The sequence below is a fragment of the Diospyros lotus genome, chromosome 4 (assembly GCF_014633365.1).
Source record: "Diospyros lotus cultivar Yz01 chromosome 4, ASM1463336v1, whole genome shotgun sequence".
Taxonomy (NCBI): domain Eukaryota; kingdom Viridiplantae; phylum Streptophyta; class Magnoliopsida; order Ericales; family Ebenaceae; genus Diospyros; species Diospyros lotus.
In genome coordinates, this window is record NC_068341.1 from 42,512,431 (window position 1) to 42,532,759 (window position 20,329).

General features: G+C 39.6%; 1 protein-coding gene across 1 annotated transcript; it reads left to right on the forward strand.

Annotated features, from left to right (window-relative positions):
• Nucleotides 1-1,315: 1,315 nt before the first annotated feature.
• LOC127799614 (NADH dehydrogenase [ubiquinone] iron-sulfur protein 1, mitochondrial) lies at nucleotides 1,316-20,274 on the forward strand. Its single transcript, XM_052333813.1, has 5 exons — nucleotides 1,316-1,825; nucleotides 15,543-15,789; nucleotides 15,946-16,240; nucleotides 16,905-17,279; nucleotides 19,095-20,274. The coding sequence occupies exons 1-5, from the start codon at nucleotides 1,399-1,401 to the stop codon at nucleotides 19,992-19,994; spliced, it is 2,244 nt and encodes a 747-aa protein (XP_052189773.1). The 5' UTR covers nucleotides 1,316-1,398; the 3' UTR covers nucleotides 19,995-20,274.
• The last annotated feature ends 55 nt before the right edge of the window (nucleotides 20,275-20,329 follow it).

Genomic DNA, 20,329 nt, shown 5'->3' on the forward strand with positions numbered 1-20,329 from the left:
TCCCAAGGAGCTGGGCCAGGCTTGTGAGGGCCTTAAGAGGCCGAGCCCAACAAAAGTTATATTTATTTAGTTTAAAAATAATTATAAAAAATATATTTATTTAATTAATATCAAGATATCAAAATATTTTTAAAATAAATATATTAGAATGTAGAAGTTAAACTTTACATTTCATAACAAATTGATCACCGTATTTTGAACCATAAGTATTGCCTTTTGATTTTTGTTAAAATTTAGTTTCTCTTTTAATTTTTTGTTAGACTCTATTAATGAAAATTGACCCAATATATATTAATGTAAATTCTAAAATTACTTGAATGCGGGGTTTATATTAATTTTAAAATCAAGTGATTTTGAAATTTATATTAATGCATGTCATATTAGTTTTTATTAATAGAATTTGACAAAAAATCAAAAGAGGAAATAAATTTTAATAAAAATTAAAGTTTAACGATTACAATAACAAAAATTAAAGTATAATAATCAATTTTATTACAAAATATATAAAATTTAAGAGTTGGTAGTGTATTTTATTCGATTTCAATTCTATCCATTATCAGGTTACTCTTGGTTGGATGAAATTAAGGATAAGGGAATGGGATAATACAAATAATTTAATGTCTTATTTTTTAGAAAACGACAATCCCTTCAAAATAATGGAAAACTCCCGCATCACGAAATAGATGAAAAGCTTTCTCATTGCATGAGAGATATATTACATTTTTTTTCTTTTAATTACATAATATTACATAAACAAGTTTGTTGTTGCCATCTGTTGTTTGTTGTTGTCACTTAAGTTAATTTTATTTGAAAATTTAATAAAATTTTGTTCTTATTTAATATTTTTACCTACAAAATAAAAATATTTTTTTAACATATATTTGATAATTATATGATTTTTTGAATTAAATATAATTTTTACAAAATTTTCAGTCTTAATTATAAAAGGGCATTTTAGTCAACTAATTAATTTTGCCATTTCATTCCATCAAAATAAAAATGTACCAAATATAATAATGTAAAGAAATATTTTTTTTATTTTTACTCCTTTCAATTATAATGATAGAATAAAATAGTCATTCTGTTTTTTTTTTTATTATTTAAATCATTCCCTCAAATCAAATATAATATGAAAAGAGTGATAGTTTTTCTCCCATTGTAGGCCCATTGGGCCATTAAGTTTATAACTTGGTGGCCCAAATTCAAATTTGAGCATTGCAACGTATCCATGCAAACATAGCCGGGCGGGCTTCACCGACCCGGATACCGCCATTTACGGGTCAGATCATTCCTCTATACGTGGAGACAGACGCAGACGCACGCTCATCTCTCCACTTCGATCCCCAAACAGAAGCGAACATTTCCACAACCGAGAGAGAGAGAGAGAGAGAGAGAGAGATGGGATTGGGACTGCTGGCCTCGAGAGCTCTTCGATCCTCTAGGGTTTTCACATCCTCAAACCCTAGAACCTCCATTATTCGAACCATCGTCTCAACCCCCGAGCTACAGAACCCCGAATCCTCTGCCGCTCAAGCCCAGCCGGACGCTCCGCCGGCGGTAGATCTCCCTCCCCGATCACCCGTGGCCGGAGCTAGGGTTCACTTCCCCAACCCGGAGGACGCCATCGAGGTCTTCGTCGATGGCTATCCCGTTAAAATTCCCAAGGGGATGACTGTTTTGCAGGCCTGCGAGGTCGCCGGCGTCGATATTCCTCGGTTCTGCTATCACAGCCGCCTTTCCATCGCTGGAAACTGCCGCATGTGTCTCGTTGAGGTCGAGAAGTCGCCCAAGCCCGTGGCTTCTTGCGCCATGCCTGCGCTTCCAGGTCTTACATTTTTTACACTTACTAGTGGCGAAGGGCACACGCTATATGTGCTCCAAATTACTAGTTGATTCTTTTCTTCCACATTAATTTTCATTCTTTTCTCTTTGAAAAAAAATTGAGAAAGAAAATTGGAAATAAAATAGTAAATTGAAGAAGTGAGTGAAGATCCCCTCTTTCCCATACAGGGTGAGCAGTTGAAGAAATTGTGAACAAACTGATATTAAGTTTCCACGGTCAGTTCCATCCATGCGCGGATATAATTGAGTGGAACAGTTATTAACTGAAATTTGTATGGGTGTATTTGACATCCTAAAGTGCAATGACAGAGATATAGGCGTATATATATTCAATTAGTTAGGTTTTAGGAGCTTATGATTGTATTATGTGATTTTGCTGAAACTGCATATATGCTAATGTTTTCTCCACCTCCTGTGGCTATTGTTGTTTAGTCTTGTGTCAGCAATTTCACTGGTCATCTATGGATAGTTTTGATCTGGATGTGCGAAATCGCCTGATCTTTGGTGTTTCTCAAGTGTTAAGGAAACCTGTTATTCTTTTAATCCTGGGGCAATTTTGTTTTAGATAAGTTATATATTTTTATTTGATAACTACCAACATATAAAAAAATGCCCGCAGAGCGTGAACTATTTATAATCACAGGATCGACATCTATTTTGCTTGATGAATAATGTCTTAGATTTTGAATTTGTGGTGTATGTTAGATAGATTGTCTTTTCAAGTTAATCCAATAACTTGAAGATTTGGGACAATTGGTTGATGTGATACAAAATCTCTAGCTTAAGGATACTGGTGGTTAAAGTTCTTAATTTGTTGTATTTAATGATTATGAACCTTGAGTTCTTGAGGTCTATATTTTCCTGCCTCCCCTTGTGCAAGATGGGGTAGGCTATGCGGTGAACATTTGATAGCTTGGATACAAATTGTTTTGCTCGTGTGCTAATAGCTTAAACTTGAACTTTTTTGGACAATTGGTGATCTAATAATTTATTAGGGCCATGCATATTGTGAGAAGTCAGAGGTAGAATTCCAACCTGAAAAGCCAGCTTAACAGGTGGATGGATCCTCCTCGTTATATATTGCCCAGGTCTCTCTTGCTGAGGCGATGTGAGATTCTCACTCCCCCCCCCCCCCCACGTCGAAGCTTCTCCAATAATTTTTTTTTTTGAAATAAGTGAGCTCAATATATTAATAAAAGTATAAAAGATGTACAACAAAGATCCAAAACAAGAGAGTTCCAAACAAAACAATACTGACCAAACCCCCCCCCCCCCCCCCCCCCCCCCCACACACACACACACACAAGCCATTAGGGGGAAATGACGACCCAAAACTGGCACAATAGCCAACAAACCTAGAAGAGGAAGAAGAACTTAACGGCCAAGAGCAGAGGCTGACATGATAACCTGATCCACTGAGTAAGGGAAAGATGGCTCCACAGCTCTCACCCAAGCAACTAATCTAGCAAGCACCAAGTTAAAGATATCAATTGCAACTGACCCTCGATCTTAGCCTATTTCGCCCCAGCTACATTGTCCATAGTGCTGAATAAAAGAGAGACTTCCATACCTTCCTTTGACCTTTACCCCGAGCAAAGAAATCCCACTGCTCAAATAGACCCCCAACTGATATCGGACAAACCCACTCATAGCTCCACCAACTAAAAATTTGCTGCCACAAGCACAAAACAACCTCACAATGGATGAAGAGGCGGTCCACAGACTCCGGAGCAGAGCCACAGAAGGGGCAAAGCAGATCATCCCCCTGCAAAATTCCTTTCCTACCCAGATTGTCCTTCGTGTTAATTTTATCCCAAATGACCAGCCACACAAACAGCTCCACTTTTGGAGGAGCTAGGTGTCATGACCTTAAGAGTAATAAAGGGGCATTATTGTAATAGGGTATAATAGTTAGTTAGAGATATTTTACAAGTTGTTAGAAGCACATGGGTGCTATTAGGATATTGTTAGAAATTAGTTAAACATCTAGCTATGCCTATAAAAAGGCCAATTGTAAGAGGAGAAGGATATGCTTGAATTAAATGAATGAAATCTGATTCTCTCTCTACAATTTCTCTACAATCTCCCTCTCATTTTCTCTCTATTTATCTCCCTCATTTCTCTGTACATTCTTCCCCATTTCTGTCCATTTCTTCGTCTCAAATATTCTGTTCTTGATTCTATTCATTAGCTCTTTCCGATTGTCATTCCAATCCTGGGCTAAACCCTAGGTTCATGACAAATTGGTATCAGAGTATGTTACTCGGCTGTGATTTCAATCTATTCTAGACGGAATTGAGGCAAATATAGTGATATTGGCGAACTGTCGAAGAGCTTCAGCAGAATCGATCGGCCAACAATTTCGATCCGATTCATAAGGAACCAAGGAGAGATCGTCATCAAGCGAGGCGTCCCTCAGAACTGATTGAGGCTACTTTGGAGGACAGTTTCGAAGCCGGTCGAGTTACAGGAAGCGATTGGGTAAGCTGAGCTATAGGTGATCGCAACTTGTGATCTGGAAGAGTTGTTCGATTTTATTGGAGGCGTCGATAGCAGCTTAGGAGGATTTGGAAGCCGTTTGTTCGATCAACAGGCCAATTTCGACGACTCTGCCGAAGTGACGGAGCTGTAGAAGCCTGGTGAACCCTGTAGAAGTGGCCGAACAGTGGATTTTTTCGCGTTCAAATCTAAATCGGAAAGAATCAAGGATTGACCGAAATCGGTAGGGGTACAAGGGATCTCGGATTGAATTGTAGGTGGATTCCATTTTGGAGCGGCGGATTCCTCTGACTTCGTTCGTTCGTTGAGTCCCAACACCATGGGCTGCTAATTTTCGATCACTGTAAGTTCCGAATTGGATGGCATCACATAGCGAGGTTATCCTCGGCTGGAGTTTGGAAATTCTTAGCATCTGATCGACAATCGCTACGGGTGATCCTCGGAAATTGATTCCGAAGCTCGAGGGTGTAGCGTGGGCGGCTATTTGAGGCTGAAAGTGGAACGCGAAGCAGATCCCGGTGAAATTTCAGTAAATTACGAGACCGAGCCAGTGGTCGCGACTAGTGGACGGTGATTGGGTGGGTTGCGGCTGTTGCAAATCGTGATTGACGGCGGATAAATTGAGCTTCCGATCTGAGTTGGAAGGTGTATGTTGGACGTCAATTAGGCTTGGAGTGGGGAGGAGGACTTCGACGATGATTGAGCTAATAGAATTCCTATATGTTGTTGGGATATTGCTGCCGACGTGGTTGTTCGAACAGGGAAGGCGAAGCAGAAGAGCAGGTGGATTGAGGAGACGAAGGTGCCAATTCTGACGAGGAGGGAATAGGTCTGGGTCTTGGCTAAGAAGCCCAGCAATTTCGGTATCGGATTCCAACAAGGTTCGGAGCAGTTGGGAGTGGATTTTTGAATGCGAATTTGGATGGGTGATTCTAGGCTATGACTTGGGGCGCTCCTTTGTGGTAATTATGATCCGACTTCATTAAGGTAGATTCTGGCTGTAAATTTTTGGGTCAAAGTGGAAAGGCAAAGAGGAGTGGGTGCCTGACTCTTGAGTTGCAATTGAGGCGAGTCTAGGAACTGCTACAACATGCAAAACAGAAGCATGTATATAACTCCCATTCCTTGGCCGTTGAAGTATGTTGTTGGTGAAAATTCAGCCATGGGTAGCAGTGCATATCTGAGACCATTGGAGTCTCAGTTGTAGCAGAAGAATTCTTCCTTTTCAGTTGGAATGGAGCATCAATGGCAGCCAAAGAAGGCTGCATTTTCAGGGGGGTGTCCTACTCATGAAGTTAGGGGAGGCAGTGCATACATGAAGCAGAATGCTTCATTTTCAGTGGGAATGGAGCCTCAATGGCAACCAAAGAAGGCTGCATTTTCAGTTGGCAGCAACAAGGAACATAAGAAGGGGATCAACCAATTGGACAAAGGAACCAGCAGTGGGTTTGATGAAGAGTGCAAGAAATTCGGTCGAATGTTTCGCGAGAAGCTACAAGAGTTTGCAATGATACTGATTAAGAAGTATCATTACAATTTTCCGGTGGAATATTTTGATGATTATCACGAAAGCTTTAACAAGGAGGAATTCCTTGGAGCGGAGCATCCGAAGGAGGAGACAAGATTACAAACATCCGATTCACTGCCTACTCTAGACTTTGGGTAGAAAAAGAAGCATTCTGATAGGGCAACAAATCAAAAGGAGCCTTCAGATCTTTTTGAAGAAGAAATAATACCCCAAGATGCATCTACTAAAAGTCTGCAAGGAAATATTAGGGAAGCAATTGATGAAGTGATAGAGGAGGCCAAAGCCAACTCGTTACCCCCAGTAGCTAGTGCAGGGGCGAAAAGGTTTGGGACTGCTCCAGATCAGAAGTTTGTGGAAAATAGGACAGCATTGGATCAGACAAATCAGACTAAAGGACTAGCCATCGGTGTGGATGATGGTGCTGAAGCCTTTCCTCAGATTTTAGACTTATCAAAATCTGAGGAACAATCTCATTCAGAACAAAATATGGATTTGACTTGGGTTAAAATAGGCAACGAGAAGGTGAAGACAACACTAGCTAGAGGAAAACTAAGGGATATAGCAGAAGGAATGAAAGAGTTTGCTGAAGAAAACAAAACCATCGCTGCTGTGTTGGTTTTTGCTCCTATTAGAAAATCCAAGTTGCTGTCTACCGTGTGGAAGGATGAATCATCGGCTGAAATGGAAGTTGCAGCAGCTCCTAATGCTAATGCTCACAAACAGCTTTGGTATGAGTATCCAAGGCAAATCTGCAATCCTCCTCTGCTGCAATTTTAGGATGTTGCTCGAAGTTTTGCAGTAGAATATGGCAGTGGGATGGATGGAAATGAAATTACGGCAGCTAAGAATACATGCTTACCTTACTTATTGGTATAGGATGAGGATGAACTATCAAAGGAAGTCAAGGACACAGTTAATTCTTCCTTTAGACTCCAAGTTTCAACTATTAACCATATCAGGTCGGGTGTGGCTGATCATGTTCTTCAATGGAAGGCCGAATTTGATTGGACAACTATAGAAGGAGGTGGTTGTATTGGGCTTGAATTCGATAAAGTTTCTTCTATGGAAGTTTTGGGGCAACTTAGGCCTGAGATTGATCTTAGGCACTTAAGAACGAGGAAGAAGAAGAGGCCTAGAAGGAGAAAGAAAAAAAGGAAGATCAATCAGATAGAAAAGGGGAATTGGATGAAGCAATGACTACTTGTTGCAAGTTCTTGGGGACAAGAACTCTCTCATGAAGGGGGGAATTGTCATGACTTTAGGAGTAATAAAGGGGTATTATTGTAATAGGGTATAATAGTTAGTTAGAGATATTTTACAAGTTATTAGAAGCACATGGGTGCTGTTAGGATATTGTTAGAAATTAGTTAAACATCTAGCTATGTCTGTAAAAAGGCCAATTGTAAGAGGAGAAGGATATGCTTGAATTAAATGAATGAAATCTGATTCTCTCTCTACAATTTCCCTCTCATTTTCTCTCTACATTATTCCCCATTTCTGTCCATTTATTCCTCTCAAATATTCTGTTCTTGATTCTATTCATTAGCTCCTTCCATTGTCATTCCAATCCTAGGCTAAACCCTATGTTCATGACACTAGGTTGCCCAAACATGAGCTGCCACAGAATTAATTTGAGGGGCATTGGAACCAAACATTACGGAGCAAAGCCTCTCATTAAATGAGTGCTACGAAAAGGAACCAGCTGCTTCAAGTGACCAAAAAACTGTATCCCTCCTCCCTTTCACCAAATGAACTTGGGAGATAACTCTCAACAACTTAGCTCGGATAGACTCTTCTCTATCAAGAAGCGGCCTTCTCTAGCTAAGGCTCTAAAACCAATCGTTATTCACCCAAAACCCCAAGTCTGCCACTCTCTTCCCTTTATCCAAGGACACTGAATACAGCCGAGGGAACAAACTCTTCAGGGAGGAGATACCCACCCAAGTGTCTTCCCAAAACCGAGCCAAATCGCCCTTACCTAGACAGATTTTAACCCCTTCCATGGCCACATACCGAACCTCATTACTGCTGGAATAAGAGTCAACAATGCCCCTCCACCAAGAATTGAAGCTTCGCTTAACCTCCACATCATTGATTCCAACGAAGATACCATTATGCCTAGCCACAATGACTTTACACCAAAGATGATCCCCTCCACTAATCATCCTCCATAGCCATTTTAAGAGCAAGGCTTTGTTTTTGGCCAACAAGGACCCCATCCCATGCTCGCCCAGCTTCTTAGGCAACTCAACCAATTCCCATCTAGCAAGAGCCATTTTTGCCACGCCCTCATTCCCAGACCATAAGAACTTTCTCTACAGCTTAGCAATCTATTTCGCCACCCCAACATGAATTCTAAAAAGAGACATATAATAAAATAGCAAATGGTTTAGAACCAATTTTATCAAAGATAACCGGCTAGCCATAGATAGAATCCCAGCCTTCCATGAAGCCAACCGACTTCTAATCCTGTCCACAACCGCCTTCCAAGCCACAACCCTCTTTGGATTAATTCCCAGTTGGAAACCAGGTATGGAATTGGGAAATGAGCAGATTTACACCTCAATAGAGTAGCGGCCTCCATCAACCAATCTTGGTTAACATTAATGAGCAGGCTTTTTAAAATTAATACGCAAGCCTTACATGAGCTCAAAGCATCTAAGAATCCATCTGAGGGCACGCATACATCCTAGCTCAGCTGGGCAGAAAATCAATGCGTCGTCAACAAATTGGAGAAGAGGGATTTGCATAGGAGGGAGACCCCACCGAGATACACGTAAACAAATTCAGAGCCACGGCCTATGAGAACAACCTGTTAAGACCCTCAGCTGCCAATAAGAACAGGAGAGGGGACAACGGGTCCCCTTGACGAAGACCACGCTCCATATCAAACTCTCCTGCTATAGAGCTATTCGCTAACACCAATATCTACTGATTCAATACACTGTTTCTTATCCAACCTATCCATTTAGACCCAAACTCCATAGCTTCCATAACCCCCGTGAGGTACCCCCAATCCACACTGTCAAAAGCCTTACAAAAATCCAGCTTAAGAAAAGCTATCTTTTCCTTAGCCTTCTTCGTCGCTTCCACCACCTCACTAGCAATAAGCACTCCATCTAGAATATAACGACCCTTAACAAAGGCACTTTGGCAGTCACCAATCAGGGAATGGATCACCGAACCTAGCCTGATAGCAAGCAGCTTGGATATAACCTTCTAAACACAACCCACCATACTAATTGAACGAAAATCACCTAAGCCTTGAGGGGTATCAGACTTTGGGACTAATGTAAGCAACGAGCCTTGGGCCTTCCTTGGAATTAGGCCAAAGCCATAAAAGTGTTGAACCAATCTCATAAAATCTAGAGCCAAAACATGCCAAAATTTCTTGATGAAGTTAAAGTTAAATCCGTCGGACCCAGGCGCCTTACTCCCTTCACATTGCCAAACCACCCTCTTAACCTCCTCGAATGAGAAAGGGGATTCTAACGATAAAGCCACCTCATCTGACAGCCTCCTAAAGCCCAAGCAAGAGACTCCTGGCCGTTTTAAGCCCGAGTCCTTAAACTGACCTGCCAAGCCATCCACGATGCCCTCCTTAATCAAGTTCGGCTCTGATACCATAACCCCCCCTAATTCTGAGAGCCCCAATATAGTTTCGCCTACGCCTAACCGAGGCCGACAAGTGAAAGAATTTAGTGTTCTTATCCCCTTCGCGAAGCTAGGTGACTTTGGATTGCTGACGCCAGTAAGATTCATTGAGCCTAGAGGACCTCCAAAGCTCAGCCTGCAAAAATTTCCTCCTACATTTTAGGCCTGAATTGGAAGGATTTGATTCCAGCTCCAGGTCAACCTTATCAATGTCAATCTCAATCGCTTCTATTGGCTTCGGAAGATTGCCCCCTGAGGACTTATTCCATTGCTTTAACATACAACGCAAAGCCTCCAGCTTATCCACAAAACAACAAGAACCCACAAACTTAGAAGCCCAGTAGGACCACCAGGCCTCCACCATCTTCCCAAACCCCGGGACCATGAGCCAATAGTCAAAGAATCTAAAACTAAAAGGCCTAGGGCCCTAATTCACTGTACCAGCCTCAAGAACCAATGGGCAATGATTAGATAGGCCCCTTGGTAGTTAGACATGGCCAAAATTGAACCGGACCGGCGGTTCGAACCGGAACCGGACCGGCCGGAACCGGACCCGGAACCGGCCGAACCGGAACCGGAACCGGAACCGGACCGAACCGGCGAAATTCGGTCCGGTTCCGGTTCAAGGTTCCGGAGAACCGGAACCGCCGGTTCCGCGGAACCGGAACCGCCGGTTCCGCGGAACCGGAACCGGAACCGCCGGTTCCGGTCCGCGGAACCGGAACCGGAACCGCCGGTTCCGGTCCGCGGAACCGGCCCCCCTCCCCCCCCGTGCGCGTGCGGCCGCGCACGGTGCACCCCCCCTCCCCCCGTGCGCGGCCCCCCCCCTCCCCCCCGTGCGCGGCGCGCCCCCCCCCCCCCCCCCCCCCCCAACGGTCCAAATTGGACCGTTGGACAGCCCCCCCCCCCCCCCCCCAACGGTCCAAATTGGACCGTTGGACGACAGCCCCCCCCCCCCCCCAACGGTCCAAATTGGATTGGACCGTTGGAACCCCCCCCCCCCCCCCCCTCAAACTTTTTTTTTTTTTTTAAATTTTATAATTCCTATCTATATATACCCCTCCCTCCCCCACTCATTTTTCACACTTTCTCTCTATCTCTCTCTCTCTCTCTCTCTCAAGTCTCAAGCTATTATTATTCTCTCAATTTTGTCTCTCATTTAATATTTTAATTTCAATTTCTTCAATCTTCTCATTTTGTTATTTATCAATTTATTCAATTATATTATTAATTATTTATTACTTGTTACTATATTATTTTATCATTATTATATTTTTTTATTATCATACTTTTTTCAAAAAAATGGCAAGTGAAGGTAGAAATGTTGAAAATGTTGAGTTTGAAGCTCAAAATTTTCAAACACAAGAGAGTGAAACTCAACAAAAGGGAGGTGGAAAAATTTCTACTTCTGATATTTTTAATATTCATTTCAAGAAAACACCAAAAGGAGATGGTAAATTTGATGTATCTTGTAATTATTGTAATCAAGTATACAAATTCAAGCAAGGAGGTGGATATGGTACTTTCGCCCGACATTTGCAAACAAAGCACCCGCTCAAGGTTGGATTGAGCCGCGATCAAACACAAATATCCGGGTTTGCTACCTCTTCAAACTCTCCTCAATTATTTCATTATAATGAAGCTAATTGTAGGTCTGGTTTAGCTGAAATGGTAGCAATTGATCATTTATCTTTTAGTTTTGGTGAAAAATTAGGTTTTACTCGATTTTGTCAAAACTTTGTTAATCCTAGTTTTAAATCAATTCCTAGAAATACTTTGAAAAGGAATTTGTTAAAATTGTTTAAAAACTCAAAAATTGAATTGATAACATATTTTCAAAACAATAATATTAATGTTTCTATTTGTAGTGATATTTGGAGTGATCATTGGCAAACTCATTCATATATGGGTATTACTTGTCATTGGGTTGATGAAAATTATGTTTTACAAAAAAGAATTCTTGCGTATCGATGTTTTGATGAAAGTCATAATGCTGAAAATATTTGTAGAATAATTCAACAAATTTTACAAGAATATAGATTAGTTAATAGAATTTTTTCAATTTCTTTTGATAATGCATCGGCTAATACTGCTTCTATTAATGAATTGAAAAGAATTTGCCAACCAAATTTTGGTGGAAGATTTTTTCATGTTAGATGTGCATGTCATGTTTTAAATTTATGTGTTCAAGATGGTATTAAGTCACTTAATTCTTATTTAGATCCAATTAGAAATGTTATTTCTTATATTTGGGTACACCCTCGAACTGCAAAAGCATGGGCACATTTTTGCACCTCCAATGGTCAAACCCCAAAACGTTTTTCAAAAGATGTCCCTACTCGTTGGAACTCAACTTTTAAATTACTTAATCAATCTTTTGAATATAAAGATTTATTGTGTTCTTTTGCAGCAAATTATATTCCACAATATCCTATTTTTCCAACTATGTGGAATGTTTGTAGTTCAATTTTGAATATTTTACGAATTTTTAATGATGCTACTCATACACTTAGTAGTGTTTATAAACCAACTTCACATCAATTTTTAATAGAAGCAATGAATGTGGCCGGTGTATTAATGGAAGGAATTAATGTTGAAGAAATTTGTCATGCTGTTTTAGAAATGAGAGAAAAATGGTTACGTTATTATCAATTTATTCCTGAAATTTTTCTTGTTACTATGGTATTTGATCCTAGGTGTAAATTTGATGGTTTAATTGAGTGTTTGTCTAACTATTATTCGTTGTTAGGATTAGAAAATAATGAAGAAATTGATGTGAATATTATAATTTCTAAGGTTAGAACTTTATGCAATCAATTATATGAAGCATATGTTATTGCTCCTAGTAGTGAAGAATCATTTCCATCCATGGCTCCGCATTCCTCTTCCTCCCAACCAATGAAATGGGGTCATAAATTTTTAGATCAAAGGAGGAAAAAACCTAGATCGAGCTCACATTCGGAGCTCGAAACTTATCTAACCACAGTTTTTGAGTTTGGTGATGATACAGGTTTAAATTTTGAAATTTTGGAGTGGTGGAAAAGGCACAAGGAGACATTTCCAACTCTTGCAATTATTGCAAGTCAACTTCTTGCAGTTCCAGCTTCAACTGTAGCCGTTGAACAAACATTCAGTAGTGGAGGCAACATTTTGGACGAAAGAAGATCAAGATTGGCTCCAGAATCATTGGAAGCTCAAGTTTGCCTCGATGATTGGGAAAGAGCTAACATGCGACGTCAAGAAGAACTTATCCATTCATCATCATCTGACGAATGGGTTAATGATGGTTCAACAACGGCGACTTCCGACTCCAATGAAGATGCGTAGGATCCAAGTCCATATTTTATTTTTTTTCACATTTGTAAAAATTAATTACTTGTATTACATTTTTGTTGTAATTATTTTTTAATGAAATTAAGTCTAATTCTATTTTTTATTTTTTATTTTTCACATTTGTAAAAATTAATTACTTATATTACATACTTGTTTAGTTGTTTTAATTATTTTTAATGAAATTATTACTTATATTTCTTCAATTTTTAGTAGTGTTTTTTTATTAAAAATATGGTTGAGAATATTTATATTTACAATTACATTTAACAATTAAAAATCGAAACCAAACCGAACCGAACAACGGAACAAGGACCAAAATTGAATACAACAATATTTAAAAAAAAATTAAAAAAATTCGGTTTGAACCGGAACCGGAACCGTTGACCGAACCGGCTCAAACCGTTGACCGAACCGGTCCAAACCGTTGACCGAACCGGCACGAACCGGAACCGGAACCGAACCGTCCCAAACCGCCCTTGGGCGGTTCGGTTCAGGTTCAAAGATTTCTTGAACCGGAACCGGCGGTTCATGAACCGGAACCGGCGGTTCATGAACCGTGGCCATGTCTATTGGTAGTCCCCATAGTCTATAATCCGGGACAACCATCAGCCACTTGGAGGATATGAAACATCTATCAATTTTGCTAGCATTGATGCTGTTAGCCCAAGTAAACAGCCCCCCCTCCAGAGGAATTTCTATTAGAGCAGCACTGTTAACAAAGCCAATAAAATCACTCATACCCCTTATCGAGACAAGCCCACTTAACCTTTCTTCTCTTCTAAGCACTTCGTTGAAATCCCTAAGTATACACAAAGGCAAGCTATAGCTCTGCAAAAACCCCAGGATTTGGGACCATACCTCTCCCCAAACCCCAACATCCATGGGAGCATAGACTACCACCAACATGCATCTAACCCCCAAGCACCTCCAAGTACAATCAATTGCAACCCATGCCCCGAACTTCAACTGCTGATGGACTTCTATCCTATCATTATTTCAAATAACCAAGATACCCCCTGACAAGTTCACTGCCTTAGCAAGACACCACCCAAAATCCGAGAACCCGGACATCTTCTTCACCTCCCCCTCCGAAATTGAAGCCAACTTGCACTCCAAAATCGCAACGAACTCTATGCACCTCCTTCAAACAAGCCTACGGACTGACTGTTTTTTCAAGTCCGCCCTCAATCCTCGAATATTCCAAGACAAAATCTTCATATAAATGCTTAGGTGATCATGCAGGGTACTGGTCCATGACCACGACCAATGGTAGTTCCTCAACCAAGGGTTGGCTCTGATACCATGTGAGAAGTTAGAGGTAGAACTGCAACCTGAAAAGCCAGCTTAACAGGTGGAGGGATTCTTCTCCTTATATATTGCCCAAGTCTCCCTTGCTGAGGCGATGTGGGATTCTCACACATATTAAAGGCTTTAGATACTCTTGCATGGATTTGGTACTCTATTACATTTTTTGTTGCACACTCTGTTAGCTTCTTTTACATGATCAAAATTATATGCTCAGATGCTCCTAGCATGTGTATATGTGTGTGTTTTTGGGTATTTGTTCATCTTGTTGAATTTGTTATTTTTCCATGGCGAGATTATTAAGAATGTTACTGACAAAATTAGGCACGGTAGTTTAAATATATAATTGTGTCTTGCATTTCATGCGATAGTAAATTCTAATTGAAACTAAAAGAAATTTTTTATCTAATGGCTAGCTCTATTATATGGCGTAGAATGATGGGCAATTTATACCAGCATGTATGGGATGAGTATAACCAAGATGTGGATGTTACTATGGATGTGTGGCCATAAAAGAAATGATGAAATTAGAAATGAACTGATATGTTATAAGGTTGAAATGGTTCCTATTGTAGATACAATGTATGAGAAATAATTAAGATGACTTGTGAAAAAAAGACTGATAGATTTTCCTGTGAGCAGAGTGATTGGAATAAAAAAAAAAGTTTTAGCAAAAGAGGTAGAGCTACCTTCCCCCCCCCCCCCCCCCCCCCCACCCAAAAAAAAAAAGAAAAGAAAACTAGGTGGGAATTCCTAAGCATGATATGCACTATAATAATGGCTTTAGAGAAAATATGGCCATAGATAGAGATGATTGGCAAGCTGCAAGCTAGAATCTATGTAGCCAACTCAACTAGTGAGACTCAGGTTTGAAATATTGTTTTTCATGTTGTGATCATACATATGGAATCAGTGTTGCTTAACTTGATGTATTTATTGGTATCATTTTCTAATAATTTAAGCTTCTGGGATGATATTAGATCCTTGGTTATCAAGTTGTCTCATGGTATTTGCTTATTCCCCTGCTATGTGCTTTGTACTCGTTGATTTATGTTTGTGTTCCCTGTTTAGATTAGTATGATTGCTCTTTTGTCTGCCTTCCTGCATGCTAGTGGGCTCCATGTTGCATCATTGTTTGGATCTTTTTACAACTTAAGCTTTTGTAGAAACAATATTGACGCTTGCTTATGGTTTATTTTTTTGGAATTAGTGTTACGAAGTTCATTATATTCTAGTTATTCTTAATTTTGTTATTTTGTTTCTATCCAATTTGTTTTCTTGGTGTTCTGGAAAGAAAGGTTCTAGGTGCTGAATGGTCATTTAGTTTTGGCTCTAATATTCTTAGTTTCTCTACTAATTTGTATGTGACTATTCATTATAGGGATGAAGATTAAGACAGATACACCACTTGCAAAGAAAGCACGTGAAGGGGTGATGGAATTTTTATTGATGAATCATCCATTGGATTGCCCAATTTGTGATCAGGGTGGAGAGTGTGATCTCCAGGATCAATCTATGGCTTTTGGTTCTGATCGTGGTCGTTTTACAGAAATGAAGAGATCTGTGGTTGATAAGAATCTGGGTCCATTAGTTAAGACTGTAATGACTCGGTGCATTCAGTGCACGAGGTCTGTTATAATTGTCATTTATTTTTCCAAACACTTCTGGAGAACTTTGTATTAAAGTTATTTGTGGTTATCTAATTTCCTCTTGTTTTTGTGACTTCTAAATTGAGTAGGTTTTGGTCTTGACTAATGTCTAATCATACATCTTTTATGTGGCAGATGTGTCAGGTTTGCAACCGAGGTAGCCGGTGTTCAAGATCTTGGCATGTTGGGTCGTGGTAGTGGAGAAGAAATTGGGACTTATGTTGAAAATCTAATGACTAGTGAACTTTCAGGAAATGTGATAGATATCTGTCCTGTTGGAGCTCTAACCTCAAAACCTTTTGCCTTCAAAGCCCGGAATTGGGAGTTAAAGGGAACAGAAAGTATTGATGTTAGTGATGCTGTGGGTTCCAATATCCGTATTGACAGTAGAGGTCCGGAGGTCATGCGCATTCTTCCACGTTTAAATGAGGTATTAAGTTGATTTTAAGATATTAGGTCTTTCCTTTCATTTTCTTATTTATTATTAGTTGCCTCAGTTATGGCTTATTTCTGCAAGTTTGTGCTGTATATTGATGGAAATTGTTTAAATATTGAATTGATTTTTCTCTAGATTCGTAACTGTTAATAGAGATTTAAGTAATGAGAGCATGTGGAAGGACTTGATAATATTAGGTTCATAGTGGTCTAAAATAATTTATTTCAAGTACTCATTGACCTTTTTAAAGTTTTTAATGCTGTACAAGCCAGCTGTTGGAGTGCTATCTATATTTATCAATATGAAAGCTCATGGAATCCTAAATTTAATACAATATGACATGGCAATTTCTTTTGAGATAATAACATGCTTGCTATGGGAGGACCTAAAGTATACTAAGGAGTGCCATAATAAGTACTTAGCTGGTACAAGATACAATGCCTGAGATGTTTAAAAAATCAGTACAACATACAGATTGTGTGTTCTTGGTTACTTTTTTTTCCTTATTTGAAAAGTCTTGTGATACATTTGTTATGGACTGATATCCCTGGGCTGTAAGTTGAACACTTTTAGGGTTGCTCACTAGATTTATGTGGTTCAGTTTAGCTTCTTTGTTAAAAGTGGAGGTTTTCCAGTGTGATACACTGATCTGTTGCAGGACATTAATGAGGAGTGGATATCAGATAAAACACGTTTCTTTTATGATGGTTTAAAGAGGCAGAGGCTAAATGATCCCATGATTCGAGGTGCTGATGGGCGCTTCAAGGTTGTCAGCTGGCGTGATGCCCTTGCTGTTGTTGCAGAGGTCATCCATCAAGTTAAACCGGAGGAAATTGTAGGGGTTGCTGGTCAGCTGTCTGATGCAGAATCCATGATGGCATTGAAGGATTTTTTGAACAAAATGGGATCTAATAATATCTGGTGTGAAGGGAATGGCATACATCCAAATGCTGATTTGCGATCAGGATATCTCCTAAATACTGGCATCAGCGGTCTTGAGGAAGCAGACGTTTTCCTTTTGGTGGGAACTCAGGTAGCATTCTTATCATCATTCTTTTTCCACTTGTTGATGTGGAAGTCAAGGACCTTACATCTATATTAGGCGGTTAGGCACTCTCACAGCCATGTCACAATACTTACACAGTTGACAATCTTTTTGCCTTGTAAGAGACTCTTTGGATGGCTGATAAGCCACTTTTAAATGTGATCAAATGTTCTTCCCATTTTTTGAAAATGGTATTGGCTATAATGAGATTGTATGCCATGACAAAATCTAAAATAATTTTTCCTTATTATTTCTTTGAATTCTTTCTCCAAAGTCATGACCTCATTCTATTCTCTACCTCCATGACCATTCAAATGATCTTTTATCATGATCCTCTCTCATATTTTTGCCCTTATATTACAAAAAATAGAAATTGTAGGTCCAAGTATTCCTAATAAGCTCTGTTCAGAAACATGTAGAGAGTTGTAGGTCTGAAATATTCCTAATATTAGAAAGTCTAAAAGAGTACAGATTAATATACAGTTTTAGGTCTAAGTATCATGGCTGGAAGTGGATTTTGCTCTTTTTTTTTGTAAAGTCTAATGCTTCTTTTGTTGATGAGCTCTTCAGTGTAGATAGGTAGCTTCGTAGTATTTTTGTTTATTTCACCTCGTACAGGTTTCGTCTTCCTTTTTGGTTTTTCTAGTGGTCTTGGTAATTTACACACCGGTAAAAGAATAGTTTGTCTTTGGTTTGGATGGTGAAAGGATCAAGTAACATTTAAGATGTGAAGCTTTAGTCCCAGGTTTTAAATATTGGCATCCAACAAGTTAAGTTGAAAAGTCTTGCATTTAATGAATTATGGTTTAAGTTTTGTCAAACTTATACTTTTGTGCCTTAATTGCACATAATGATAGCTTATGGTGAAGGACTGAAAAGCACAAATACTTTCGAGGTTTGATGTTCGCTCAGGCTTGTTGGGAGTTAGCAATACTCCTTGGATACTAATAAATATTCACTAATTGCTTGTCCATATATGTCCCATTAGACTCTCTCTCTCTCTCTCAAGAGCATAATATTTGGAGGCCACCATGTACATAGTGGGGGTTTAGTGTTTATGTTTGTTCCTCACATAAATCATAATAGTATGAATTTATATTTATTAGTCTAGCATCTTTAAAATTCTTAATTTTATAAGATTTAAAACTCCTAAACTTGAACCTATTTGTGTAGCAAGTTTTGAAATAGATGTCTAGGCTTGTTTATTTATTCTCCTTTCCTAATGTGTAGAGTGCGAGTATTTTCATGTACATAAAAATAAATTTATAATTTAATTCTTCATATTTGTGTTTAGTGTCCAGTCTTGATTTGTTTAAGAAATTACCATGTTGGCATTCTATGTTGTATCCAGACCTCAAGTCCGTAATACTACAGAATATCTCTTATCTTGACGTCAACTTTTTTGAGTTTCTAGAAGCAAGTAATATACTCGAGATAAGAGACTCCATTGATGTTAGGAACCTACTCATGATTTGGCTGATACCTTCTATTGCAATGAATCCATGATAGTTAAAGATGGTTGGAGCTAATGCTACCATCTGATTCCATCCCGCTTCTTTTCTTGACTCCACCTATCACCAAAACAAAAAATAAAGAAAAAAGAATGTCCTCTTTTTAAATGTGCTGGATTTTGAAGAATTTTTTATACTGTCCACTCATTTTACTGCTCTGTGACTTTAATTTACAGATTGCTTTTGTATGTCGTTTCATCTATGCTCTGACTATTTGCACGATTTTATTGGATTTTGTGTGAGGGAATGAGTTTTCTATTGATACTGAATTAACGTGTTAAATTGCCCCCAGCCAAGGGTTGAAGCTGCCATGGTGAATGCCAGAATCAGGAAAACAGTTCGAGCAACTCAAGCTAAGGTGGGATATATAGGCCCTCCAACTGATTTTAACTATGATCACCAACACCTAGGCACGGGTCCCCAAACACTAACTGAAATTGCTGAGGGTCGCCATCCATTCTTCTCAGCTCTTTCAAATGCAAAGAAGCCAGTCATTATTGTTGGTGCTGGGATTTTTGAGAGGGAGGACAAGGATGCGATTTTCTCGACTGTTGAAACTATTGCCAAAAAAGCAAGTGTCATCAGACCGGACTGGAATGGCCTCAATGTATTGCTTCTAAATGCTGCCCAGGCTGCTGCGCTTGACCTTGGACTTGTGCCTGAATCTGATAAAAGCATCGAGTCTGCAAAATTCTTGTATCTGATGGGTGCTGATGATGTGAACTTGGAAAAACTTCCAAAGGACGCATTCGTGGTTTATCAGGGACATCATGGTGACCAGGGTGTGTACCGTGCCAATGTGATCTTCCCAGCTGCAGCATTCACCGAGAAGGAGGGGACTTACGTAAATACAGAAGGGTGCGCGCAACAAACACTGCCTGCAGTTCCCACTGTTGGGGATGCAAGGGAGGATTGGAAAATAATTAGAGCTTTGTCTGAGGTGGCAGGAGTTCGCCTGCCTTACGATTCTCTTGGTGCAGTCAGGTCCAGAATAAGGACCGTGGCGCCAAACCTATTGCATACCGATGAGAGACAGCCATCGACCTTTTCTGCTTTGGTGAAACCCGAGCCTTCCCACAAGATGAGCTCAACTCCATTCGGCACTGCTGTCGAGAATTTCTACATGACCAATTCAATCACCAGGGCTTCAAAGATAATGGCACAATGCAGTGCAATGCTGCTGAAGCAGTAAATGGCTGATCTCCTTGTAATAACACTATTTCTTGTGCTCCGGAAGTTTTCTTTATGAGCTGTTTTACCCATATTTTTGGTAATCACACTGCCATAGTGGAATAAGTGGCAACTTTTGGGCTATGGTTGGTAACTACATGTATTTGTAGGATTGTCAGGATGTTGCTTTATTAACAGTTGAGATTATTTGTACTCATCCTGCCTGAATGGATGTAGAACAAGTCTGTGAAGTTGGTCATTTCTTTCATAACAAACATTGATGAATCCCGTGATTTCAGCCATGATTGATGCATTGAATAACAGCAAACTTGAGGTAAAAGCAATGTTGATGAACAG

Excerpts from the sequence above, each read along its gene's own strand:
- LOC127799614 (XM_052333813.1), top strand. The coding sequence starts at position 1,399 with ATGGGATTGGGACTGCTGGCCTCGAGAGCTCTTCGATCCTCTAGGGTT. Across the intron at positions 1,826-15,542 it reads CGCCATGCCTGCGCTTCCAG|GGATGAAGATTAAGACAGAT; the intron begins GTCTTACATTTT and ends TATTCATTATAG. Across the intron at positions 16,241-16,904 it reads TTCTTCCACGTTTAAATGAG|GACATTAATGAGGAGTGGAT; the intron begins GTATTAAGTTGA and ends GATCTGTTGCAG.